General features: G+C 54.0%; 9 protein-coding genes across 9 annotated transcripts; 3 read left to right on the top strand and 6 right to left on the bottom strand.

Moving 5' to 3' along the window:
- Positions 1-2,027: 2,027 nt before the first annotated feature.
- CCMA1212_004776 (Alkali-sensitive linkage protein 1) lies at positions 2,028-3,298 on the top strand (the record flags this gene model as incomplete). The annotated part of the gene is made up of 3 exons (XM_073702066.1): positions 2,028-2,033; positions 2,197-2,909; positions 3,034-3,298. 3 exons carry the CDS (start codon positions 2,028-2,030, stop codon positions 3,296-3,298), a joined length of 984 nt encoding a protein of 327 aa, XP_073559954.1.
- A 957-nt stretch (positions 3,299-4,255) lies between these two features.
- Positions 4,256-6,592, bottom strand: CCMA1212_004775 (uncharacterized protein; the record flags this gene model as incomplete). The annotated part of the gene is made up of 1 exon (XM_073702065.1): positions 4,256-6,592. The coding sequence occupies one exon, from the start codon at positions 6,590-6,592 to the stop codon at positions 4,256-4,258; it is 2,337 nt and encodes a 778-aa protein (XP_073559968.1).
- Positions 6,593-8,583: 1,991 nt separating this feature from the next.
- On the bottom strand, positions 8,584-9,088 carry CCMA1212_004774 (Guanyl-specific ribonuclease N1; the record flags this gene model as incomplete). Its single annotated transcript, XM_073702064.1, has 2 exons — positions 8,584-8,828; positions 8,914-9,088. The coding sequence occupies 2 exons, from the start codon at positions 9,086-9,088 to the stop codon at positions 8,584-8,586; spliced, it is 420 nt and encodes a 139-aa protein (XP_073559956.1).
- A 260-nt stretch (positions 9,089-9,348) lies between these two features.
- CCMA1212_004773 (Hydroxyquinol 1,2-dioxygenase) lies at positions 9,349-10,437 on the top strand (the record flags this gene model as incomplete). Its single annotated transcript, XM_073702063.1, has 2 exons — positions 9,349-9,894; positions 10,167-10,437. Exons 1-2 carry the CDS (start codon positions 9,449-9,451, stop codon positions 10,435-10,437), a joined length of 717 nt encoding a protein of 238 aa, XP_073559952.1. The 5' UTR covers positions 9,349-9,448.
- A 203-nt stretch (positions 10,438-10,640) lies between these two features.
- CCMA1212_004772 (uncharacterized protein) lies at positions 10,641-12,365 on the bottom strand (the record flags this gene model as incomplete). The annotated part of the gene is made up of 1 exon (XM_073702062.1): positions 10,641-12,365. One exon carries the CDS (start codon positions 12,363-12,365, stop codon positions 10,641-10,643), a length of 1,725 nt encoding a protein of 574 aa, XP_073559951.1.
- A 2,304-nt stretch (positions 12,366-14,669) lies between these two features.
- Positions 14,670-14,879, bottom strand: CCMA1212_004771 (uncharacterized protein; the record flags this gene model as incomplete). Its single annotated transcript, XM_073702061.1, has 1 exon — positions 14,670-14,879. One exon carries the CDS (start codon positions 14,877-14,879, stop codon positions 14,670-14,672), a length of 210 nt encoding a protein of 69 aa, XP_073559511.1.
- Positions 14,880-16,214: 1,335 nt separating this feature from the next.
- On the top strand, positions 16,215-16,780 carry CCMA1212_004770 (Protein translation factor sui1; the record flags this gene model as incomplete). The annotated part of the gene is made up of 3 exons (XM_073702060.1): positions 16,215-16,329; positions 16,464-16,556; positions 16,632-16,780. 3 exons carry the CDS (start codon positions 16,215-16,217, stop codon positions 16,778-16,780), a joined length of 357 nt encoding a protein of 118 aa, XP_073559953.1.
- Positions 16,781-18,220: 1,440 nt separating this feature from the next.
- CCMA1212_004769 (uncharacterized protein) lies at positions 18,221-19,646 on the bottom strand (the record flags this gene model as incomplete). Its single annotated transcript, XM_073702059.1, has 4 exons — positions 18,221-18,451; positions 18,544-18,691; positions 18,784-18,839; positions 18,951-19,646. The coding sequence occupies 4 exons, from the start codon at positions 19,644-19,646 to the stop codon at positions 18,221-18,223; spliced, it is 1,131 nt and encodes a 376-aa protein (XP_073559882.1).
- A 1,163-nt stretch (positions 19,647-20,809) lies between these two features.
- Positions 20,810-23,526, bottom strand: CCMA1212_004768 (uncharacterized protein; the record flags this gene model as incomplete). The annotated part of the gene is made up of 5 exons (XM_073702058.1): positions 20,810-21,852; positions 21,975-22,319; positions 23,082-23,114; positions 23,152-23,297; positions 23,465-23,526. 5 exons carry the CDS (start codon positions 23,524-23,526, stop codon positions 20,810-20,812), a joined length of 1,629 nt encoding a protein of 542 aa, XP_073559883.1.
- Between the last annotated feature and the right edge of the window lie 1,721 nt (positions 23,527-25,247).

Genomic DNA, 25,247 nt, shown 5'->3' with positions numbered 1-25,247 from the left:
TTTTTTCTCACGGATGTACATAGGATCTCGCTGGAGGGATCGAGTCGGCCGGTAGAGGCCGATAGTTACGACTACTAACTACTACTACCTTACCTGCTACCTTGTCTTGCCTCTTTACATTGATTTTGGGCTTGGGGTATAGCTTTAGAGCATGCAACCTTGAGATAGACTTGGAAAATGCTCCATCTTGCGACTCTATGGTTCTTCTGTCTTCTTCTTTTCTTGTCCTGTCTCGTCACTTTTCCCTTTTGCTTTCATTCTTCTTCATGTATTCTTATTCTTCATGCCCTTTTCTCCTCTCTTTAGGCTTTGTTTTTTGTTCATTCATTCTTTTCTTTTTTTTTTTCTATCCTTCTTCTTCTGTCTTTGCATTCCTGTATCAGTCCTTGTTGCCTTTATCTTCCTTTTGACTGCTTGTACTTCTTTTCTGTACTTTTTCTGGGGGAAATGGTTTAGTATACGAAATTCTGGATGAAATCGTCTTGACACACACTATCTCCTCTCTTCCACCCGCTTTTCCTTTCTCTTTATTTCTTTCTTCGTCCTTTATGAACATTTCTCAAAGTAGGATCAAGCGCCAGCATATTAGCCAGCCATTCCTTGGCAACCCCGTAGAGAAGCTTTCTTGGTTCAAGTTCGTAAATTGGCTGCTTGCTGACCGTGTCAGACCAAACAAGACTAGTCTAGTCACTGCTACCGCAGCATTGCCTCTCTCGGTCATGAAGTATGATAGGTTTATTCGCTCTTCTTTCTTTCCTTCTGTCTGGCATCGGGCCGGCGACTTTTGGACGGTTTTGTTTCCGCGCATCTCCCCGAAAATGAAACACGAAACGAAAAAAAAAAAAAAAAAAAAAAAAAAAAGAAAGAAAAGGCAAGAAGGATCAGATGCGTACTGAACCTAGGTATGCAGTCTAACACTTGCATGTGGATGTTGGCTGTTTGGTGCAGCCCATTTAGAAAAGGGGCCCACGCATGGCGGGATTTTTTGCGTTCAGGTTGGTTCTCTCTGACCATTTCGGTTGCATATTTGATGCACCCCAGGCTGCAACAGCAACGCAGCTTGTCAAGACAGGAAAAGAAAAGAAAAGGAAAGGAAAGGAAAAGAGGAAGCATGTGCCGGATAATGCGGGGGAGACAGTCTGGCAGTGGCGATATGTAGGTATAGGTAGTGCAATATGGATAAGCTGGACAGGTGTTTATTTGACCGTTGTTGTTAAAGCTATCGGACTGGAGATTTGAAAAAGAGTACGAAGTAGGAATTGGAAGACTTCGATAGAGTGAGTTCGAAAGCAAAGTAGCAATCCATGCAGGCATCCGGCTTCTCATGTCTCGTCTTTTCTCTCTCACTCAGGCCCTAGCTTGGATTGACAGCTTTTAAGTCGACGACGACAACTGGACAACATCCGATATCGTATATCACCAGATATGTGACAGACATGATGAGGAATACAAGAAACGGAATGAAACGCTCATTGAGCACGTTCCTGTATGTCACCAGTTGGTAGTAAAGCAAGAGACCATCATATCCCAGCGAGAACCCGTGCACACCCCTGTCCGTATAAGTCGGTTGAAGGGCCATGCTAGCCTCGAGCAGGAAGCTTGCAACGAACTTGATCCGCACCTTAAGGGCCGAATCACACGCACACGTTTGCAACCCGGCTTTTTGCGCTTCCCTCCTCTCTCTTCGGCCCTAAATCGAATCTTCTCGTGAGAGGGGCCCGATTGGAGGATCGCCGTGATGCAGGATAGACGAAGCATATGACAGGTCGGGGAGTCTCGGGAGCGAAAACTTTAAGAGATATGGTTAATAGGAGGAGTAGAAGGGAGACGAAGGGGTAAATTCAGAAGAAGCACTGGCATGTCCGCGCAAGAGGAGGCCGTCGCCGAATTGCTCGGTCCGATAAGTGCCATTACCTGCCGCGTTCAAGGACGGGGGTCCCGTGTAAGCCGTTGGTGAGCTTGGTTGGCACGGGAGTTGCCTACGCTGCTTCGAGATCCTTCCCATAATCACAATCCAAGGCCCTGGCATGGCAGTCATCTTGCGCAGGTAAGATGACGGGGACAGGGGAGCAAGATCCGATGGGAACGCCGGGAGCTATTCTTGGCTTGGTTGCTGGTCAGTCTGGAAAGTTGAAACTCGGTGGTCCTCAGAAATAAGTATATATAGACGGCTCTTGGACGCCATCAGAATGCCAGGGGCAGAGGGCATCGTGGTCTGGAAGTAAGCAGAGCTTTCCACCTGTCTTTGACTTATACCCTTCTTCTCCTATTCCTTCGTCCGTCCCTCTTGTGACAATGGCCATGCGCTTCCTCGTCAGCGCCGGCGTGCTCCTGCTCTCGCCTCTCCTCGCCGAGGCCTCCCGGTCCGCAAAGCGCGGCCTCATCTTCATCCCCAACTCGACCACGCTGCAGGACAACTCCATCTGGGTGCAGACGAACTCGGACCTGACCTGGTACTACAACTACGGCAACCTGCCCAGCGCCGACTATGTCTCGATCCCGCAGGGCAAGTTCGAGTTCGTTCCCATGATGTGGGGCGTTGGGCCGAACCCTTCGCAGGACTTTGCCTTTCGCGACAGCGTCCTGAGCCTCATCAACGGCGGCACGCCCATCAGCCACGCCATGAGCTTCAACGAGCCCGACGCCCCGGCCGCGTGGGGAGGCAGCGACGTGACGCCGGCCAATGCGGCGACGGCGTACATTGCCAACTTTGTGCCCCTGCAGCAGAGGGGGGTCAGGATTGGGTTGCCTGCGTGTACGGGGGCTCCGTCGGGGCTGGACTGGCTGCACCAGTTTGTGGGGAACTGCACGCAGCAGCTTGGAAGGGATTGCCCGTATGACTTCGTGTCGTTGCATTGGTATGACAACTTTGACGGGCTGAAGAGCCATATCAGTGATTACTCGGCAGCGTGAGTTTCCTTTCTCTCCCCCCTTTTCTTTCTGCCTCTCTTGGTATCAGTCCCACGTTGGACTATGAACATCTGATATATATGGCCTGCCAAAAACTCTTGATACTAACAAATGAACGAACAGATTCCCCGGCAAGAAGCTGTGGGTGACCGAGTACGCGTACGCCAACCAGGACCTCACGACGACGCAGCAGTTCTTCAACGCCAGCGCCGACTACATGGACGGCCTCGCCAACCTGGAGCGGTACAGCTATTTCGGGGCGTTCCGGTCCAACGTCTCCAACGTGGGTCCGAATGCGACTTTCCTGAACAACGCGGGCCGTTTGACCGACATTGGGTCGCTGTATCTCGGCTTTGGACTGACGGGAGTGATTCCTACGTCTGGATAGATGCTGCTGCTGTTGATGATGATGATGATGCTGTAGGGAGAGGGAGTGTGTAAATACATGTTCACGGACGAATTGATAGGACTGAAGTTGCGTTTATAGTGTATATAGGTGCCTGTATATGGGAGGATCAGTTCTATGACGCGATTATTTAGCGAATTCAACCCTCCATCTCGGTGCTCAGAGCTTGGAGAGACGGTTCATCTCATGTACAAACGCGATTGCGCATTCATCATCTGTCATTATCTAGAATCTCTCCCTATCAGAGCCCATCTTGTCCATAAACAAAGTTCAATTCCCCCTCCCAGAGTATTACCACTACTAGGTAGGACTACCTAATCAGTACCTTATCCCAAGGTAACCTGTAGGGTCTCTTTGGTAAGGCAGAAACTTGAAACTCACGTCACGTCGATGCCGTGCAACATCTGGTTGGGAAGGAGCGTTCGGGATCGCACCTTGACCTTAGTAGGTACCTGTATCTTACCTAAGGTAAGGTAATTCACCTCACCTTACAGAGTCTTTTCTTCTTTCTCCTCTTTCTCCTCTCTCTCTGTTCCCTCTAAATCTCTTCAATATTGCACTTCTTCCACTCATCCTAGATGGATCGATGCTCAGCCTCTTCCTTCAGTGATCATCTCTTCCTTCGGTATTGCATCCATGCCAGCGTTGGGCCAGCGGTGCCTCCGAAAGCATCGCACTGGCCTCTTACCGTTGCTTCTCCTCACTGGTTCATTTTCATCAACAGAGTTGCAATGTGCGGTCAATCAATCATTCACTGTATTTCGAAAGAAACGAGACAAAGTACAAAGGCAACGATGAGGAGCGACAAGGTCGGCCAAACAATTCAATGGCAGTACGGACCAAGTCTCCCCCCGCCACAATCTGTGTAGAAACTCACCCACTAACAAAACGCATGGAAACCCGAAACAGAAGCACATATCCCAAAGTCGTCGTCTTCCCTTACACAAGCGTAATCTCTTGACGCTTGTGGGCCGGGTCGAGCAATGCATCGGGCACATTTCGGATGCAGCCAATCCGCTCAAAGGCTCCCGGATACCTCATCGACCGCGTCAGCACCAGCCCGTCGAATCTGTCGAACGTGATGCCTTGATCCTCCTCATCGAATTGTCCTCTCCGCCTGACGCACATCACCCACGCCACTCCCGTGATCTTCCCGGGCCCTACCATGTTCCGCCGGAACTCATAATGGTTTCGGGTCAAGTACGCATGCGCACGGTTTGGATTGTCATCCTCGGCCCCTGATCTTGACCCTGATCTTGACCCTGACCGCCGCTTCTTGAGCAAACGACGCTCCGCCCTGGAGGTACGCTTTCTATGCAGCCGCTCCAAGGCCGCCTTCTTGCCCTTGACCACGACCAGTGAGCCGTCTCCGATAAACGGATGCATCTTGGTTGTGCTTCCGTCAGTGTTGCGAAAGTAGACAAACTGCCAGTGGCCTCCCGCCGCACCCCCGAGTGTTTGGCTGACTTCGCACTTCTTCAAGTAAGCCTCCAGCCGGATCCAGGCCCCGTCAACGTTGCCGCAGGGGTCGTCTGCTCTTTGGGGAAGAGAACCACCTCCGATCATCCTCGCTTCGGGCGAAGAGTACCAGGGGTAGTTGTCCTTGAATATCACCGGCGCATCGACAGAAGCCCAGGAGAAGGACGGCGCCTTTTGCATGCTGTACGGCATCGTTATCTTGGTCGTGTTAGTTTGTCCCGGCCGCAACTTGACTTCCCACAGCAGACCCATGGTCACGTTTCCCCACCAGAGGCCTGCAACATACCGGTCTGTGATGCCCATTTCCGACATGGCGGCCAGAGCAGAGATTGTCGAGAGCCTATCTTTGCCGGGCAGTCGGTCGCATGACGTGTGGAACTGAACCGCGTCGAGCCACATCTCTAGGCTGTCGCGAGCCCTATATCGAGCCGGCAACCCCCTGAACACTTCAGGCCGCTTGTACCACTTCACGCCTTCACGAGTGCAGTCGTGGCGCTTGCAGTCACACATGATGCCGGCCGAGGTGAAATGGATCACTCGCGTGCCCAGGAGAGCTTCCTGCAGGCACCAGTGCCGTGAGTAGAGGGGCCCGGTTCGTCGAAACGACCCGGGCGAGACGTGACTGAGAGTGGACGCCTCGTCGACTGCGTCCGAGGGAGACACGGGGCGCGAGAACTTCTTGCGCATCGTCAGGGTCGTGCTGGCACCGGAAGGAGCCTTGAAGTCGGCCGTCTTGGTGACCCAATCCCTTTCGGGGGGGTACAAGAACCCGTCATCCGGCGAGGCGGAAGATGCCGCAACAATGGTCAAGATCGAATCTCGAAAGTAGTAGCCCACCATAGGGCGCTGCGCATCGAGATCTTCTTGGCTGTCCTGCACAATGCAGAGGGATTCGATGAAGAGGAAGCTGACCTCGTTGAGGCTGGCCACTCTGGCGGCGTCCCTCACGGCCGCTGGCAGGTCGGAAATTGCTCGGCCCTCCTTCCACTCGTCAATGTTGGACGTCAGGAGCTTGGGAAGCATTGGGTCGTCATCGAGCCAGCAGTGGCTCAGAGTCGCGTAATCCGCAGGGCTGTATAGCTCCGGCATCCCCGGCACTTCCGACTCACACTCCCACAGCATGATTCTATCGTCGTGCCAGTTGACATAAAGCAGTCTGTTAGGGGTGTTGTAGCACTGGTCCATGGCATCAGCGCGGCCCGCACACCCTCGAAACCAGTACTGAAGGAAGCCATCGACCTTCTTCATATCTGCAGCCCGCAATTCCGTCGCCGTCGGCGGTGCCAGCAGGGCGGTTGGGAAATCGGACGTGGTCATTTTGCCCCAGTCCGCGGAGAAGATTTCCACATCGCCCCGGATATACGTGAACTCGAAATGGTGCGTGATGGCGTCGTCGCAAGCCAAGACCAGGGGCGAGCCCTGTTGGAACCTGACTCGGACTCGTCTTGTCGAATCCCTCTTAGCATCGCTCATCCAGTTCGAGGACGCATCGTTGAAGAAGAGGTTGAGGGCGTCGTATAACAAGCGGCAGTAGGGACAGTTGCGGAGCCGGCTGGCATCCTCGACATCGTCGCCATCACGGAGAAGATCCCTCGTGTGGATCCTGATCACATACATTTCAGGATCGCCCACAATCTCAGTTCGCGAGGTGCGGCAGCCGTCTCTGGCGTGCACCTCTTCATAGTCTTCGTGGTATTGGAAGTGGTTGCAGACACGGCACACGTCCCGAGGCAGTGCTGGCTTTTTCTTTCTGATCACCCGGCCCGTTTGGTAATCTCGAGGGGGCGAGGCATACATGGTGAGAAGATCAGATACAAAGACAGTAAGATGGTGCGGCGAAAAGAAAGAGCAGATGGAGGGAGGAGAGGAAGACGCGAATTAGTTCGAGAAGAAGAAGAGGAAGACGAGCAGGAGAAGAAACAACACAATAAGTGGGAGAAGAGAAAGACGAAGATGCAACAACGTGAACAAGGCGAAGCAGCTCAGAACAGATGCCAGGCTGCTGGGCAGGGATCAAGCCTGAGAAAAAGTGTCGAATCGGCAGATCGGACAAGAGGGCAGCTGTGGAGAGCAACAGATCCTCCAAGGACGGAGAGCTCGAGCTGATGCAGCTGGAATCGAACCAAGCTTTCAAAGACGGCGGAGACGTTTGATTATTGATAGACGAGGGTTCTCGACCGAAAAAGTCCGGGGAGGAAGCCAGACCTTTATACCCGAAGGAGAGGGTGGCCACAAAGAGGCACGCAATGAGAGACCACAGACAAGAAGGTCAGAGTGACACAGCTGGGAAGTATCCGTCTGTCTGTTTGCTCCTCTGGCCATCTCCGCCCATCTACTCCGTCCACCTGCCTTGGCTGGTGTTTTGCTTGCCGATAGCCGCCAGCTAGACCATCTGTTTCCCACTTGGTTTGCTATTTTCTGGCCATCACTCTCCGTTGGTCTCGAATCCATTCATCACTCATCCACGATAGACATTGCAAGCCTCAAAGACGCCTCTTTTTCCAAGGACAGGCTCTCTCGCTCACAGTTGGCACAAGAGCTTCATCCCCGTCCCGTCTCGGGGACATGCAAAGGTGCATGGGAGTCAACACTGGTTCCCCACCAAGACACGGAACAGGTCTCGGCCGGCCTGCCCAAGCAGCCAGAGCAGGAGTCTAATTCGCCGATTCGCGAGCCCTCCCGCCTCAATTTTCAAAGGGCTCCATCCGAACATGGATTGAAACCGGGGAGCCTTTTTCTCAGGCGCCTGCGTGTGCTGCAGCCACAACGACCAGGGGGGTGAACCATGGCCTCAGGGCAAGGCGGCAACTCGGGATGTACAGGTACCAACCAAGTGATCGGCCGGGAACTACCGCTCAGAACCCACCCGGTAAAAGGGCGACCATGGTGGAACAGAGGCTATCCAGATCGATATTGATGCTGGTCAATGGTATGGTCCACGTCAGCTCAGCCCTAGCGAAGTGAGCCCGTTGCCGAGGCTCTTTTCCTGGTTCAACTGAACGATTGGGCCCAGGTCCTCTCCTCTCGACATCATTTTTTCCAGCTGCTTTGGCCCCAAAATATCCTGAGTGTGCGATGCAGGGAGGGATGCATCCGGCAAAAGCAAACCAGAGCAGGCACACCGAGATAGAAGGAGTGGGGAGAGAAGAAGGAAAATATCAATGAGTGGAAGCAAGTTGCAGTGTGCAGGAGAGCAATGCAACAAGCCATGGCATATGCAAGTCGTATGCTTTACATCTCCATCAGTCATAGCGCAATCCTCCTCCTCCTCCTTCACACACCCCCCCCCCCCCCCCCCCCCCCCCTTGACAGTGGCATCCAGGTCGGGTCAAAGGGCGATCTGGAAGACTTGTTGGACTTTCTCAAACAGCCGCACTTTAAGCCCGAGCCATGCATCGATCGTGTCTTTAGCTTTGACGAGTCATTGGACGCTTTCGACTATACGCGACAGGGGGATGCTGTCGGGAAGGTTGTCATTGAATTTTGACCCGGGTGAGGAGGCATGCGTACCGTTTTTGACCGAGTCGAACAATTCTTTGGGAGACGAGGGAAAACCTCACAACATGCTCAAGATTGTTTCAAAAATGTTTTCATGATGAAAGCAGAATGGTATCGATTGATGAGCAACAAGACAGGCTTGCTAAGATGCAGTACATACATATTGTGTCTGTGCAATGCAAATGTACAATACTGCCAGTACACATAGAGGCGCAGTGTCATGGATTCATCCTTTTGGCTTCCTTTCTCCTCCTTCTTTAGACCAAACCCAGATCTAAGCAGCCCTCTCCTTAATCCTTCTTGCAGGCAACAAAGTCGTCGCCGCTGGCACCGGTGTGAGTGATGAGGGAGTCGAAGTTGCCCTTGGAGTCGAAAATGACTCGGTCGGGTCCGGGGCTGCCGCCGGTGTAGACCTTGAAGGAGGACAGAATGGGGAACTCGAACCAAGGAGAGGCGGTGGGGAAGCTGAAGCCCTCGTAGTCGTTGTACTGGTGAGGGTAGGAGTCTGAGGATGTCCTCGTCAGCACATACGCATCTTGCGTCGGGGTCTTGTGCACCGCAACACCGTCACCACACCATGGCTTGTGCCGCAAGGGAGCAAAGTAGAAAGCACAACGGACCTTCATCGTCACCGGACTTGTACAGGCTGTATCCCTTGGCGAGAGCATCGTCGATGTCGGACTGCCAGNGTCGGGGGGGTTGTTTTTTTTTTTTTTTTTTTTTTTTTTTTTTTTTTTTTTTTGGGAGGGGGGGGGGTTTCCCTTTCCCTTGTTTGTCATAAAATATGAGTGACATATCATCCTTGTTCTCATCTGCTTGCGCAGTTTCTCCTGCAATGGGGAGGATTTGTCTCCATTCGATTCGTTTTGTTTGCTTTTCCCCCCCTCCCTCTCTCTCTCTCTCTCCCCCTACCTCCGGGGCGTTTTCTCTCACGCGCTCTTTCTCACCCTCCCTCTCTAAAAGTATTGCCTCCTAGCCCCTCCCAAAGACCATGTACCAGGTAGACCAAGGCATTAGGTAGCGTTATCATCCTCCGTTAATTTGTTCTCATAAACCATCTTTTTTGTACTTTGCTTTTTCCCCGTTGTGGCTTTGCCGGGCTGACAGTTCTCCGCGCAGGAGTTCATCCTCCTCTCCGATGTCTTTGGCCTCTCGATGCTGGTCGACTCCATCGATCATCCGAAGCCACCAAACTGCACACAAGGCTCCGTCCTCGGGCCTTTCCACACCAACGATGCGCCCCATCTCCCCATAGGCTCGTCCATAACCACCGACGATGCGGGTGAGCCCATACTTGCATTGTGCACTGTCTGCGATTCGTCCGGCCGGCCACTCTCGGGCGTCAAGGTCGACGTCTGGGAAGCCGACTCCGCAGGCCACTACGACGTGCAGTACGCAAACCGACAGGCGCCGAGCGGGCGGTGCGTCATGACGAGCGACGTGGACGGCGGCTTCTGGTTCAGGGCCATCAGGCCCGTCAGCTACCCGGTCCCGGATGACGGTCCGGTTGGCAGGCTGCTGGGGCTGCTCAAGCGGCACAGCTCTCGGCCGGCCCACATGCACTTCATGTTTGAGAAGCAAGGCCTGGATCGCCTGGTCACGTAGGTATTCCCTCTCTTTCGTTACCTTGTACGTTCGTGCTTTGTATTGTCACTCGGATCGTGCCTGTTCCAGTCTCTGCCCGTGTCTCAACCCACGTCTCTGCCCATGTCTCTGCTCAACGCCCGGTTTCCCTCTCTCACATGCCCGGTTTCCCTCTTTCTTCCCCGGTAAGCACACCACAAGCCAGGGATGTTTGCCAGAGCTGAGTGCCTGCGGCTGTGGCTGAAGATGGAGCCGGGAGCTGAACTGATATCCTGTCGTCTTGTGATAGGACGCTCTTCATCCGCGGCGACAAATATGAGACATCTGACGTCGTCTTTGGCGTCAAGTCGAGCCTTGTCGTCGACCTGGACAGAATTGACAAGAAGACGGCCGTCGAGTATGGAGTGCCCGAGGGGACATTGCTGCTCAGGCACAAGTTCGTCCTGGCGAGCGCACGGGAGACGGAGGAGCTGCGAGACAAGAACGCCATGGAGGCGATGGAGAGGCTGGGCCTGAAGACGAAGCTCGTGGACCACTTGCCGGTGCCTGATCTAGATTGATGGACATGGCCAGCTGCTGTGGTTGTCAGCCTTGGTTGTCTGGTTGTGTATTTCACCTTGTGCAAAGTAGGATAGGGTTTCGCTCAGTATTCCAAAAGTCGGCTTGGCGAAATGTGTGGAACAGCAAGCATCTCGGTGACTGTACGGAGTAGTGATTCATGGCATGAGACAAGGCAGCCAAGATCGGCGTCAACCACCAGCCCTCAGTGACCCCGCGGGCCTGACTTGATGAGCTTCGCGACATTCTCGTAGTAGCCCCCCGTGCCGCCGTACTTTGCAACCATGGCCTCGACATCCGCCTCCCGCACCTCTTTTGTGCGGGTCCTCCCCAGCAGACAGGTGTTCCTCGTGCTGGGGATCCGCAGCATCTCGGTCTCGACCTTCCAGCCGCAGTCCTCCGCGATGCCGGACACCCAGTCGACCAGCGACGCGTAGGTGGACCTGGCCTTTGTCTTGTCCCGAGGAGGGGGTGCGCGGAACTTGTCGCCGGCGAGGCTGTGGCTGCAGCAGGGGATCATGATAAAGGGACACCGCGAGAGGGCGGCCAGGATCGGCGTCCAGGGGGTCAGCTCGTCGGCGTGGTTTGAGACGATGAAGGTGCCCGGGGCAAATGCCCCATCGTGTACGACGCCCACGCTGCTGCCGTCGGATGGATCCCTCTCAGCTCTTCCGGGCTCGAGGTCGTCATCGACGAGGTTGGCGTCGGCCTGGCCTTGACCGCCTCTCCCTCGCGAGACCATGGCGGGCAGCAGCAGCCGCTCCTCCAGCGACGAGCCGGACGGTGAGGGCTGGCCCCCCGTCCTGTACTGGGCCCACGACTTGCGCTCTCTCGCGTCGAAGCCCCAGCCGGCGTAGCCCTCCTGCGTCAGCAGGTAGACCAGCAGTCCGTTGCCGCACCCGATGTCGACGAAGCCGGGGAACGCAGCGGCCCCCTCGGGATACATGTCGCTCCAGAGCTCGATGAGAAAGGCGGCGATGCCCAGGTCCTCAAAGACGTGCTTGGTCGGGTCCGTCTTCTCGGCCCACGAGTCGACCAGCCGTCGGGCGTATTTGCTCTTGAGGAGCGCGTACCGGTTCTGGAACCTGTCCTGCGGGATGACCACGTCGTGATTGACTCTCTTGACATAGCCCTCTGCCGCGCCGTGGCCGTGCTTGTCGATGATTTCGAGGAGGTGATACGCCGTTCGCTGGAGCCTCGCGTCGGTCACGGGGTGCTCTGGGTACGGGAGGAAGTGGACGGATATGGTGCCCTTGCCTGACTGGTCCCACTGGTGAAGGTGCGCGATGCCTTGGACTTTGGGGTGGTAAAAGGGGAGAGCGTCTGCCGAGGGCGAATGGGGCGTATATATGACGAGTGTGGAGAGAGACGCCGAAGATGCAGATCCAGGTCCAGCTCCGGCCGAGTCTACGGCAGAGACTAGGGGAGATGTGCTCGTATAGAAGAGGCACGTCTGCTCCAGGGGCTTGTCTCTCCGCTCGTTTCTGGGAATGAGCCTGCGGACGAGGGTGCGCTCAAGGGTCATGCCGCATATCTCAACGGCCACTGGGCGAATCTCGGAGTCGGTCCTAGCTGAAGATTGGGCATCAGCTTCAGCATGAGCGTCGGCATCGGGACGAGAGGAAGTATCCGGATCAGCATCAACAGCTGTGATACTGCTGCTCGGCGTGGTGGTGGTGGTGGTATCACCCGGAGACGTAGCACTGCTGCTGTTACGACCAGTCGCCTTGGCCTCGTCGTACAGAATGTCGGCGCGAAACAGCCAGCTCGAGTTGAGATTTGGGTTCCTGATGAGGTTCATCATCTTGTCCACGAAGATGCCTGGCCCAAAGGAACAGGCGTGGCTGTATAGGGGCACCCAAGTGCGGTTGTCAGCATCTTGAAAGAAGGGCGGCGTCCCAGGCGGGATCTCCAATGGTTGGAACTTCATGTCCCTAGACAGAGCAGAGACTCTTCGATGTGGATAATGTAGATCAATGGCAATGCTGGTCCGGTCTAGCTGGATATGTTATCCGATCGAGATGACTGAATCCTCGTGTAGTCGCCAGATTGGATGTGATTACGGTTAGGGGTTGCTTGTCCGCATGCAATGAACCGATTTTTTTCGCCCTCCAACGACCCCTCCAAGGGTTTAAGGAGCCCCTCAGTCTGCACCGCACCCCGTTTGGACAAAGTCAAGTCGGACCAGATTTTTCTTTTTCTCCGTAATCAACCTGGAATGCTTCACGGATTCAGAGTTGCTATGCTATTTGAAGGGCTTGTATAGAGTGCGTCCATCCCCGAGTGACTAATTTTCTCCTATCGATAACCACCTGCAAAATGCTATCCAAGTTTGGCAGCTTGTGGCGTGTCTTGAAACGGCAGTCGCGACGCCGTTCAACAAATGACGTAGCACACACACAGCTGCCGTTCTAGACTCTCTTCTCAGGTAGATCCGACACAGACTGCAGGTTATCGTATCTTCAGCTATTCTAGACCTTGCAACTTCAACCTCGCCTGCTGTTGATTCGACCGTTGAAAGTGTCCAAGTGGGATTGATGGCGATTGCCAGAGCTGTTGTTGGCACTCCCGCCAGTTCCCTCGCCTTGACTGCAGTTAATACAGCACGTTGCCTTGCGTGTCTCTTCGTCCAACACCAAAGGCGACAGCCCTCGCCTCCGGAGACAAGGATGGCATCGCCCCGGAGCATCATCCGCATCAAACCCCTTGAATCCAAAGCTCCATACTCAACTATTGTTGCCAATCGGAAGTCCTTCCGGTGCATGAGAAAAACCACGAAATACGCGGAACGAAGTGATCGTGCATTCCAGCGCAGAAATATCTGCAACCGACATCACTCGGGCACGAGACCTCCCCAACAGCTACCTATCGGGTTTGGTTCCGGTGCATGAGAAATTCAAGGATTGAAGCATCTCGTGCCTGTCACAGCATCCCCGGTGTGGTCTTTGTCGAACAAAGCTGCCAACCGGATCTGGTTCCGTGATGCGAATTATGGGCTTTCTGGCCAGAGGAATGCCCAGTTGACGCATGTTTCGTTGCGAGAGGGCCAAGATGGGGAACAAATCATGCAGCCAACAGTTTTGCTGCCAGTCGGATTGGCTTCCGGTGGGAGTTGTCTTCGCTTGCCCATGCGCTTTCACGGAATCTGAACGGAGCAAGTCGTGATTCTTGCCAGTCGGAAGAGCTTCCGCCAGGAGGAAAATGCAAGATATATGGATATGGGCAGAAGAGGCTACCGTAGCTGAGGCAGATGCAACGGGAATGACGCAAATGAAGGTGGACGTTGGAGTAAGTTGAGCGTCTGCGTCTGACCAGGATTGTGTTCCTCGAGATATAAGCCGGGACCGTCGCTGTCAAGAGCCGGCGTGCTGGAAGGGTTCTGTGAGTGCCGAACTCTGTTATATCTGGCTCGCCAACAAGCCATGGCTCTGTCTTTCTTTCGCCTTTTATTGTATGGAAATGGGTGGTGGGCTGGCGCGTGACAATTCGGCACACTGTTTGACAATTCCGATCACGAAGTACTCGGATACCTCTCGCATGGCTCTAATCACGTCGTTCTTCAGTGCAGGTCCTCTCATTGCATGGCCTTTTTCTTATTTCTACGATGATTGAGCTCCCGAAGCCGGTCCTTTCGAAACCAGACAAAGGATGCATCCAACATGTGCTGAACCCACATGCAAGTCGTTCACGGGAGGGGCAGCAGAGCTGGGACCATTGTCCCGGATGGATGTCATGCACGTGCGGTTTTGCCTCAGTGCAAAGCAGCCGTGTCGCTCCCGTTTGCGCAAAATGGACAAATGGGCTACCCTATACCAAGCACAGAAAAGCATCCCCTACCCCTTTTCCTCTCCATCCTTTCGTCGGGCAGCCATCCAATGACGATGCAGCTTGTGGGCGGTGTCGGTCATGCAGATGACTTGTCAAAGCCGCCCTGGCAGCGACAACGGCGAATGCGATCGAAATGCGTCCATACATGTGTGATATTGGTACAGCCTGTAAGCGGTGCTGCGCGGTTACGAGCAGATGATGAAATGCCTTTGCTGACTCGGATTGCGATACAACTCGCGGCCGGAATCATGCTGCGACGTGGAATTACCTAAGCCCACGTAATTATTGGATCGTTGTATTGTTGAAGTGCTTGCAAGCCTTCTTCAGAGCAACTGCACCACTGCTCCCGTCTCGACGTCTACTGTACTGCTGTACCAGGGGCAACACAAGCGGACGGGTGACAACCTCACGGGAGGCCCGACAAAGCCCAGCTCAGCCCAACTCGCATTTGGTCCAATGGTGGCGACACCTTGCATACCAGTTGACCAGGAGGTCGCTCGCAGTGCGCCTCCTCTTTTGCGCACATGCATGGCTGAGACAGACAAGAAGGCAGACAAGGCAGAACAAACAGACAACCAGATAGACAGACAGACAGTGCGAGAATGGTGGTGTGCATCTTTCCCGTCCAGTTCATGGATCTTGCAAATCGGTGTGCCAGTGAGTCAACCTGCTGTGACGGGCTGGTGCGTGGCGCACACTAACATCTGTATAGTGCGAATTTTGTACAGTGTGCAATCACAGTGAAAGACGAGGCTCTTGTCCCTGATGACAGCACACTCAGCTCACCAAATCGGGCCCGAACATGCGGATGTGCACCGTACGGATAATGCACATGAATCAGACTATTATCGAGCAGCTCCTGGAGCTGATTCACAACAGCCAGTATGTAATCGACTTTTCATATCTCCTGCGGCACTTTGTACAGTCAACGAAGCCGATCCTCTAACAAATTATTCCCCGCGTCAACGCTGTAGGGCTCAGGGCCGGCCAGACGTAATCCGTACCCTGCTTGTCCCCTCAACTCTCCGCACTGGCTACCTAGACTGGACTGGATCCGCGCCTCGTTTGCAAGGCGGTGAGTGGGGCCACGGGGTCAGCCTCTCTTGCCTCGCGGTGTCTCCTGCGCTCTTGCTCTTGGCCGCCTGCCCTTGGAGCGTCTGGCCCGTACTAGTAGGTACTTGCACTGTACCTGCTCCTGTGCCGTGGCCACCCGCAGCCGACCAGGTACCGCTCCCCTCACTCGCACACAAGTGTTCTTTTGGCTTCTCCCTTGGGCTTCTCCTTCCTTCGCTCTTCCCCCACCTTGGCGCCCACCTTCTCTGTGCGTCAAACCCGAACCAATCTTTTCCCGTTGATTTCTCCCCCCTTTTGCCTCTTCAACCTTCCGCCAGACTTCCTTCGCCTTCTGCTCACCTGACACAAAGCCTCTGTCATCGTCAACAGACCCAAGCGCGCCTCTTTAAAGCCGTCGAGCCCCAGGAAGAAACAAAGACAAAGCAAAAAGGCACCACAGCCCCTCTCCTGCTCTTCTTTCACTCTCCTTCTCAACAAACCCCGCCAATACTTTTCGTGTCCCGCACCACAAGCAAAACACCTCAAAGAGACCGTCAGTCGCCTTTCGCAACCGCCGGTCATCCAACCTCTCGTCAACCCTTCTTCTTTTTCCCACGAGAAACCCCGGAACATCCGAGTTTATGTCCATCGAAAATCTCAAGTCCTTCGGTATGTCGATGCCCCGAGTTCGCTTGCTTTCGCTTCCTGTCGACTCTTCGCCCACTCGCTTTTCTCCGCCTGTTTTTTTTTTTTTTTTTTTTTTTTTTTTTTTTTTTTTTTTTTTTTTTTGGGTTGGGCTGGCTTGTGGTGTGAGATGACGATGATGGAGCGCAATGCGCATCCCGTACATCGCCGCAGCCGAACGCGAGCCCGTCGGGCGACTTTGATGCGCACTCAAATGTCTATTCAACCTGCTGACCGTTGCTTCTCTCCTATAGACCCCTTCGCCGAAGCCGACGACGACACCGGTGATATCAAAAAGGTCGAGAACCATATCCATATTCGCATCCAACGTAGGTTCCTCTTTATCCTCTCCTGGACTATCCAACTCGGTTTGCATCGTTTCTCCCGCGATGATGCGATGCCGACTGTCGACTGGTGACCAGCTCCTTCTCACCGTTCAACGTTTGCTAATATTATGCTACAGAGCGAAATGGTCGCAAGTCTTTGACCACGGTCACTGGTCTTCCTGCTAAATTCGACCCCGGCAAGATTCTCACCTTCTTCAGGAAGGAATTTGGTATGTCGACTTCCGCCTCCTGTATTTCGCGTCATCCTTCTTGGCGACATGAAGACTGACAATGATCCCCCGTAGCTTGCAATGGCAACAAGGTCAATGATGAAAAGGCCGGCGAGGTGATTCAGCTCCAGGGCGACCAACGCAAGAAGGTCCTGGATTTCCTCGTTGACAAGAAGGCCGGTCTCGGTCTCAACCCCGATAACATCACCGTCCACGGTGCCTAAATCGTCCTCTTCGCGCCGCCGCCCCCGCTGCCCCTCCAGCGACTTGGCTTCACAGCATGCTGGTGATGAGCGTATCGGAACGGGGCTGTTCGAACAGCCTGTGAACTTCACACTGACGCCTACCGCACACATCATCCAACCGAAGTCGCTGTGCGCCTGATTTTTTCAGGAGGCACTTCGAGCGCTTTCACTCAATGTCGGCCCTCTCCCGTTACAATCCACCGGTGTGCGTGTAGCAACGTTACTGAAGGGTCTGGCCGGCCGGACGCCATAAAGAGGAAGGGATAGGGAGAGAAACAGTATTATTGGCCCTTTTTTGCGCCACTACTTCTGCTGCGCTGCTGCGCAGTAGTGTGAATTAGCAATGCTTCTCTATGTTCTTTACTTTGCGACTCAAAGGTCCAGGCTACGGGCCAAGGTAACTGGCCCTGTCAGTCGATCGATGATGATTGTTCAAGCTGGCCGTTTAAATATTCCTTTTAACATTCGGGACTTTGTTTCGGGTGGGCCTAGCCGTAGTCTAGGGCAAATAGAGATTATAATGCCAAAGCAAGTGGTGTGAAGATGATGGGTATCTTGCGTGAACGTTTTGTATCAATGCCTGGATCTGCAATACCAGTAGACAGAAAATTAAGAATGAGGGATGTTCCCGACGTGCGCATCAGAATATCGATGAAAAGAAGACCCAAAGGCGAGACTACAGTATGATCCTTTTCGGACGATGAACAGAATACTGCGCGCACCAGAGGTATGCCAAGGTGATATGTTCAGGGGTTAAACGGATGAGACAAAGAGATACACAGCCAGTTGTATATTCAACGGGGAAAAGAGGGTTAAAAATTGGAANAAAAAAAAAAAAAAAAAAAAAAAAAAAAAATTGGAAAAAAAAGAAGTTCGCAGCCTTGCCCGCCATTCTAGACCAACGCCAGTAGACATGAACGCAAAGCTAAGAGAAATACAAACAAAAAAAAATCACCTCTATCAAGCGCAACGGACGAAAGACATGGAGAACCCAATGTACAACCTTGTCCGACAAACCCAACGCCTTTACTGCCGAATAGTCGTGAATCCAAACCCAGGCCGAACCAGACCTGGAGAGAAACTGAACAGCCAAACAAGATGAACAAGATAAAACCACCCCAGAAGACGTTTCAAACACTCGCCGTTGGAAAAGAAGCGAGAGGCCTTTGAAAGACGCTGCTGGTATCTCCGACCCTGTACCATCCAAAGACTTTCGTGGCCTTCCATTTCGCCTTGTCTTTTATTCTTCTTTCCTCTTCTGCCTGCCTTTGCTATTCACACCTTTTCCTCTTTCTCTCCTATTTCTTTCATGCGGGGTTTCGGCCGTCGTGGGCTTCTGAAAACCCTATCGGCATCGTCTCGCCCCTTTCGGGTTTGTTACCGGCCGTTCGGTGCCTCGTAACCGACTCGGCGTGTTCGTTAATAGGCGGCGCCTTGTATACTGGCCACGAGTCGCTTTCCACTCTGCCACAGGCGGTTGATCGTCGTCACAACGGGCATGGTGGGGTAGTCGGGCTGGTACAGCTGCATGTGAGCCAGCAGCACAATCATCGTCAGGTAACTCGCTATCGAGAAGACGTTGACCGATGTGATTGTCTCTTTTCGAATGTTGATCTTTTGGTGAGTGACGTGGTAGCAGATGGTGAGGGACTGTGTGGACAGCAATTGTTAGTCGTGTGGTTCATGGACCTCTTGTTCGTTTCGTGGGGTATGGGGAGAGGAGCTCGGGGCTTTGTTCGTACGGTTGCTATGCTGACCCAGCCGGGGAGAAGCAGTCGAGGGTCTTGGAAGCCGCCGGTGATGGACAGCACGTTAAGAGTAAGGTAGGCATTGACGGCGTTGATGGAGAGGAGGCGCACAACGGTGGCTTGAGGGGTGTAGTTGATAAGCCTAGACCAAGAAAGCTGGTTGTTAGTTTCGCTTGTCTGACGAACTTCCTTTGAGGAGAGACCTTGTATAGCGCACGAGAGAAGGAAACGTACCATCGCGACATGAGGCAGTCGGTGAAGAAGAAGGCGAGGTAGCCGCAAGCAAAGCACTAGAGTTGGAAAACCCAAGACTTCAGTTAGCTCCAACCCGATTCCATACTGCAGAGTGAAATCCTTGAAACTTGTCCCCCTCTTCTTTCAACAGCATCGTTCGTACGCACCCATATAGTAGCCAGGGCCGTCTCGGTAATGGCGTACGGTGCCGCCAAAACGGCGGCGGCGGCTGCTGCTGCTGACGCTGCTTCACCGTCACTCCGCGAGCACGAGGACGAGGAAGTCGACTGCAGTACGTCGGCATTGCTGCCCGGGACGGCGATTTGCTTGACGAGCATAAACTGATCGGGCGGCCCGGGCAAAAAGTACAGGAGCAAGCGAAGCAGCGAGGGCAGCCCCCACCACAGGGCCGGCAGGATGGAGCAGAGGCGCAGGGCGAAGAGCCAAGGATGCCACGGCTGAGGCACGTTGAGCACGACGGCGACGCGGGGCTGCAGCATGGACGGCACGGGAGGGTTCTGCGCGCCGGGGCTGGAGCCGGGGCCGGAGCGATCAGCAGGCGCTGCCGGCGTCAAGGCCGTCAATGCGGTCAGGTCGGGGGGTCTCGGGGCGGAGAGGCTGGAGGACGCGGCCCTCTGCCGCGGGAGAGGCGTGTGGGGAGCCGGAGAGTCCCATGACGGCCACGGGTGCGACGGCGACGACCACGACCTGGAGGACGGCCAAGACTTGGACGAGGATGGCGATGACGGAGACGAGACGGGGCGCTTGGTGACCCTCGGCGGCGTGATGGATAGGGGGGCAGGAGGAGCGGCGGCTGCGGACACGGCCTCGTAGCTTGGAGGAGGAGTTGTCTCCTTTGCCATCGCCAATCGCAAAGAGCCGTGCCTTATGCCATGAGGCGGGACGGGGCGGCGAGGTATATCAATGTCGAGCTGAGAGACTTCTGTGATGGTTCGAGGGGCGAGGCTGAAGGCGTGGACTCGGTAAGGCTTCGGTGGAACAGGACAAAACTGGGGATTCGAATGTCGGAGCCTGAATTGGAGCTTGGGTATAAGGGGGGGTTATGGAAAAGAGAAAAATAAAAAAAAAAAAAAAAAAAAAAAAAGACGTGAATTGGAAGAGTTGGTGGGTTCTGCTGGGACGAGGCTCGATGATGCAAATGCGGCTGCAAATAATAAAGGATCGGGTGCTACCACATTGGAAGTCGTGAGGTGCCTTGCGCTGGACTGGCTTTGCCTTATCGCGTTCGGGTAGCTGGCGTTATGGAGCGGTGGCGCTTCTGGCTGTGGTCTGGTATCAAGCGGTACACGATGCTCGCTAAGAGAGTTGCGCCGAGCAAAGTTAGGTACCAAGTATGCAACAGGGCAGCTGGAGCACCGCCCGGAAGGCTGTCAGCGCATTCTCGTTGGGGGTTCAATTGCCTGTAACACGCCCGCGCGCTGGCTTCCCTTCCAGCTCAATCGCGTTACATACATGTACATGGTAGGGTAGGTAAGGTACAGCAGCTGGGCTCTGTAGCGGCTGGATCAGGTAGGCAAAAGCGGCTGGTGCCGTCCTGTAGCTTGCAAGCTGGAGTTGTACAACTTGGTGCGCCTCGCATCGACTTTCGACATCATCCTCCTATACCTTATTGCAGCGCCTTGGTTGACCCCGTCAAGCCACAAGAGTCAATGGGAATCTAACGTAGGAATGACAAATTTCAATGCACCATATGATACTGATCATAAATAGCCATCGCCACCAGAGTACCGGTATCATTATCACTACCCTACTTACTACCTGGCACCACAATGTAGCGGTTCCTGCAACCATCGTGGAGCACACGTAGATTGCTCTGCATGAGCCGAGGTGCTGCCTCCATTACCAACACAACATATCGTTTGTTTCCCACCACTGCTGCTGCTAGACTGACCGCATTCTTTGAGGACTGGGCCAGTCCAGCCATCTTCATTCTTGAGTTGCAGATACCTCCAAGATCAAGAGGGTACCAACAACGACTCCAACTGGGCATCTGCCGTCTGCCAGCTCAAAAGAACTTGCCGGCAACCGAGGTGGAAATCTCAGTCACAAGTTGAGCGTCGTCGTCCTCCCCAGTCTCCGCCAATGGGCGGTCCAGAGCGTCGAATCGCTCGCCTCGCATCTTGGCCAGAGCGAACTGCACAGAGAGCCGGAGCGCCAGGGCAATGAAGCCCCAGATGATGCCGCCGACAGGCGCGGCCACAAAGGCTCCGAAGGCGCCCCAGTCACCCGCGTACAGGCCCTGCTCGAGCAATATCAGCTCGCCGCCGCTCTTTGCGTCGCCGTAGTAGATGGCGCCGTAGATGAAGACGGTCAGGATGCCGCCCAAGCCTCCCACGACCACCTCGAATCCGCGCCACCAGTAGAACGTGTCAAATAGCCCGAGACACAGCGCCGGGATCGTGGCCGCCGACGCGAGGTCGCTGATGAGGAAGATCTGCAAGATGGACGGTGCCTTGAGAGCAATCACCACCGTGGGGATGATGACCAGGACAACAATCACTCGGATGATCCAGATGTTGAGGCGGTTGCGGAACAGGTCGTTGGACGCGGATGAGATCATGGCCGACTGCAAGCTGTCAAAGGCAGAGACGCTCAAGCTGACGACCATGACCAGCACGATGCCCACGACCCAACTCGGTAGCTGCTCGAGCAGGGCAAAGAAGGCGAGCGACCCATCAATGTCGGACTCTCCCGGCCAAGCACCGGTCCAGGCAGCGATGAGACCCGTGGCACCGACCAAGGTGAGGATGCACAGGACGGCCACCGTCGCAATGGAGACGCCCACCCACAGGTCCTTGTCCGTCTTGGACGAAAAGGTGCGCAGCCAAAAGTTGGACAGGAAGAAGTCGTTGGTCAGCACGGCAACAGGGAGAATGTACACCAGCTGCCATCCCACAAGGCTGGCCTTGGTGAGTCCCGACGAGTCTATGAGGTCGCGGTCGATCTCCGCCTTGACGCCAATCGTGATGGTGGCAATGATGATGAGCCCAACCACCATGGCTCCTTGAATCACGTCTGTCAGAAACGAGATCCTGAATCCGCCCAGAGCTAAAAGGAAACGCACACGCAGAGACGCGCATGTTGGTTAGCCAGATGCCACCGACTAGGTCTCATCGCCCGTATCGCCGTCATGGCTGCCGGACGATCACACACCCACGTTGTAGACTTACAGGTGTAGATGGTGGTAACCGCACACTCCACAATAATCACGGGAAGCCCGTCAAGACCTGTGAGGGCGTTGACGACTTGTCCGACGGCCGACAGCTCTGCCACCATGTAGAGGAACAAGGTGACGAGCGTCATGAAGCTCAGGTACAGCATAGCAACCGTACCGTAGCGGTTGCGCGTCCACTCCGTCAAGACAAATCCATCGGGACACTTGCGGCGAATCATGGGGCCAAGGGCGGCGAACACAAGCAACGGAAGCGCCGAAGCCAATGCGTAGACCACGACCCCCTGAACACCAGCTATGGTTGCGAGTTCCGGGTACGAAAACAGGATGCCGGATCCCAGGGCTGCGGCAGTCAGCACGACACAAATCCAAAGGGGTCAAAGGGCGGCAGGGAAGGGGATCTGGAGCGGCAGCACGTTTCCCACGCAAGCATTAACTTGATCGAGTATTCACGGTACAGTCTCAGCTTCGTTGCTGCGGCCGCGACATCTCCCCCAGTCAGAAGCGGTTGGTGCCACATCTGCCCGGGGGTTGGATCTCGCAACGCTGCTTCAACTCGGCGCCCGTAGTGAGCCGCATCCTCTCCCCCCTCCTTGTCCCCGGCGACGGACATCTTGAGTCTCATTTCCAGTCTCATTTCCAGTCTCATTTCCAGTCTCGGTTCATCCTTCTCTTCTCGATCATCGTTTCTTCCTCAGGCCCGTAGCCACCAGAGCATCGAACCCACGCCGGAGAACCCCTCCGATCAGTAGATAGATGAGAGAGACGAACCGTATCGCAGGGGGGCGGGACAGAGGGGGGAGAAGACGAAGATTGCGTTTGTGGGTTACGAACCTGTTCAGCCTATCGGATGATACCCAAGTCAGGTAGCCATCTCTTCCGTGAATTGCTGTTCATTCGTCTGGCTTACTCCAGGCAAGCGAGACGAAATTCTGCGAACTCTTAAGTGCCATTGCGCGTGATATGGCGTGCTTGGGCGATTGCTTCGGCCAGCCATATGGGATCAAGGCGCTGGAGTCGACGTTGCTGCTACCGCTCCGTGGAACATCTCTCTGTCCGAGACAGAGCTCATGAAGCATGTGAAATGCTCTCGTTCACGACTCACCAGAGGCGATGAAGTTGAAGGCCAGAGGCAAAGCTGTAGGTCATGCAAACAGATTAGCCAAATCACACACAAGAGTGCTGGATAGAAAAAGGGGCGCCCCCCAAGGAAAGAGAGCGGCGTCTGCGCAGTGTCTGACCAGTCTGTGTCCTGTTGCCGGAGAGGAAGTCCGTGTTTGGCTGCTTTCTCATCCTCCAAGCAATGCCCGTGCCCAAGATGCTAGAATGCCCGTCCATGTTAGCCTCAGGAGACGCTCGCTACGGCCCCTCACTCCCGTTCTTGCTTGTTTCATCATCCTGCAACTGTCTCACTCTGCCCTTCCCTGACTTTGCCTCCTCTTGAGGGGGACAGAGAAGCATCAAACAGGTGGAACGGTTCATACGCACAGGAAGAAGCCATAGGTGACATAGATGATGGCGTTGGACGCGGCGAAAGACGGCTGCCCCATGTTGAGCAAACAATGTCGACAGATACAGCGCAATCGTCGATTCAAGCTCCTCACAGAGTCGGCGAGTGTGCTTCCACTTGGATGTCAAAACGGTAGGTAACGTGAATTACCTTTGGTAGAGAGGAAGGGAGGAATATCAAGGAGGGAAAATTTCTGCGTGTTGTTTAAAGTTAGGTGCGTACCTTGGTAGTATAGTGGTACTAATTATGGCAAGGTACGTTCTCACCTATCTACCTAAGTACCTACTTAGGTAGGTACCTATAGTACCTAGTAGGTTAGTAGTTCAGTCGGTAGGTACCAAGGGGGCCTGCAGAAAACACCGCCGCCCACCACATACGATTTATAGTGGCATACCGGCGGTGTTTTTTGCAATCCGCTTGGGTACCTACCTAGTAGCGCCAACCTGTCTGCTATCAAGTAGGTACTGTATACTTACTACTTAGAAACGTCCACAAGGTAAAGATACTACCACCACCTTGACTTCCAAGTTGCTACCAGTCGTACTATCCGTATCTTAGTGGTGCTTAACAAGGTACCTATCTATCATCGACAGGGTGTTTTTGTTTAGTCATCGGACATTGGGCCTACATCCTCTGCGTCTGTAAGGTAGTTCTGGTTAAGCCAGAATCAAGCTTCGTTCTTTCACCATCGTCCTCGTGACAATCGATAGTACCTGGTTCCTAGGAGGTACTACTTTAGGTAGGTACAAGTACTGGTACTAAGTCGTCGCTACTACGTAGGTACCTACCTACCAAGTATCTAGTACTATTACCTAAGGCAGTCTTCTAGTCGCTGCCAGGTACCTAGGGGCCTCATGGGTGTTTTTGGCAAGAGAACTGGCAAGAGGGCGACATCGATAAGAGGTTTAATAATAGAGGCAGGCTCCTGGTCAGTCATGTCGCTCAAAAGGACTATCGTGAAAGCTCTTGCCAGCGTCTACCTCTTACCAGATCTCTGCTGAAAAAATAAGGCTGCCTCGTAGGTACCTAAGCACCTTACTGGGCAAAGTACCTGAACCTTATTTTCATGCACGGGAACACCTACTCTTGTAATATGGTACCTATGGCAATTTTATAGGTAGGTTAAGGAGTATCACCATTGCAAATAATTCAGTCCCCAAAACGGGAAATTGTAAGGCTTATAGGGAAAGCGAATATTAGGCTATCGTTACACTTCTATTACAGCTCTCTGATCTTAAAGTAACCTTAGGTAGATACCATTAGAAGTCCTTTTCATCCCTCCGTACTAGGTACTAAAGGAAATCTGGAGTTCATCGTCGGTCACGTCAACGTATTCAGACACTTCCATTACAGCTCGGAACCTTTCTAAGTGAGGGAGATGCGAGAAGGCAGTGCGTACCTACCTAGTTAAGGTAGGTGGGTAAGAACAAGTGATTATCGAATGTTCTCATGCCTTGAGACTCTGCATGACGTACTCTGATGACCATATTGATTCCTACCTAGAATAAGTCTCATCTCTCATTGTCATGTATTTTCCTTACACTTGAGACAGTAGACAATAAAACAATAACAATCATGGATCTTTCATAAAGACGGCCATTACTGCTCGGCCGTTCCGGTGTGTCTCAAACTTCAATGTAATGGTATCACCGGAGACCACATTGTTATTGCCAGCGGCGAAACTTGGAGGGTGGCGCGAGAACCGGACGTACTGAAACAACTGGGTCCATATGGCTTAGGAAGACGGACAGAACCGCCAAG

The sequence above is a fragment of the Trichoderma ghanense genome (assembly GCF_004382785.1).
Source record: "Trichoderma ghanense strain CCMA-1212 chromosome Unknown scaffold_4, whole genome shotgun sequence".
NCBI lineage: Eukaryota > Fungi > Ascomycota > Sordariomycetes > Hypocreales > Hypocreaceae > Trichoderma > Trichoderma ghanense.
Note: the sequence above shows the minus strand (reverse complement) of the source record. Positions and strands in the feature narration are given on the sequence as shown.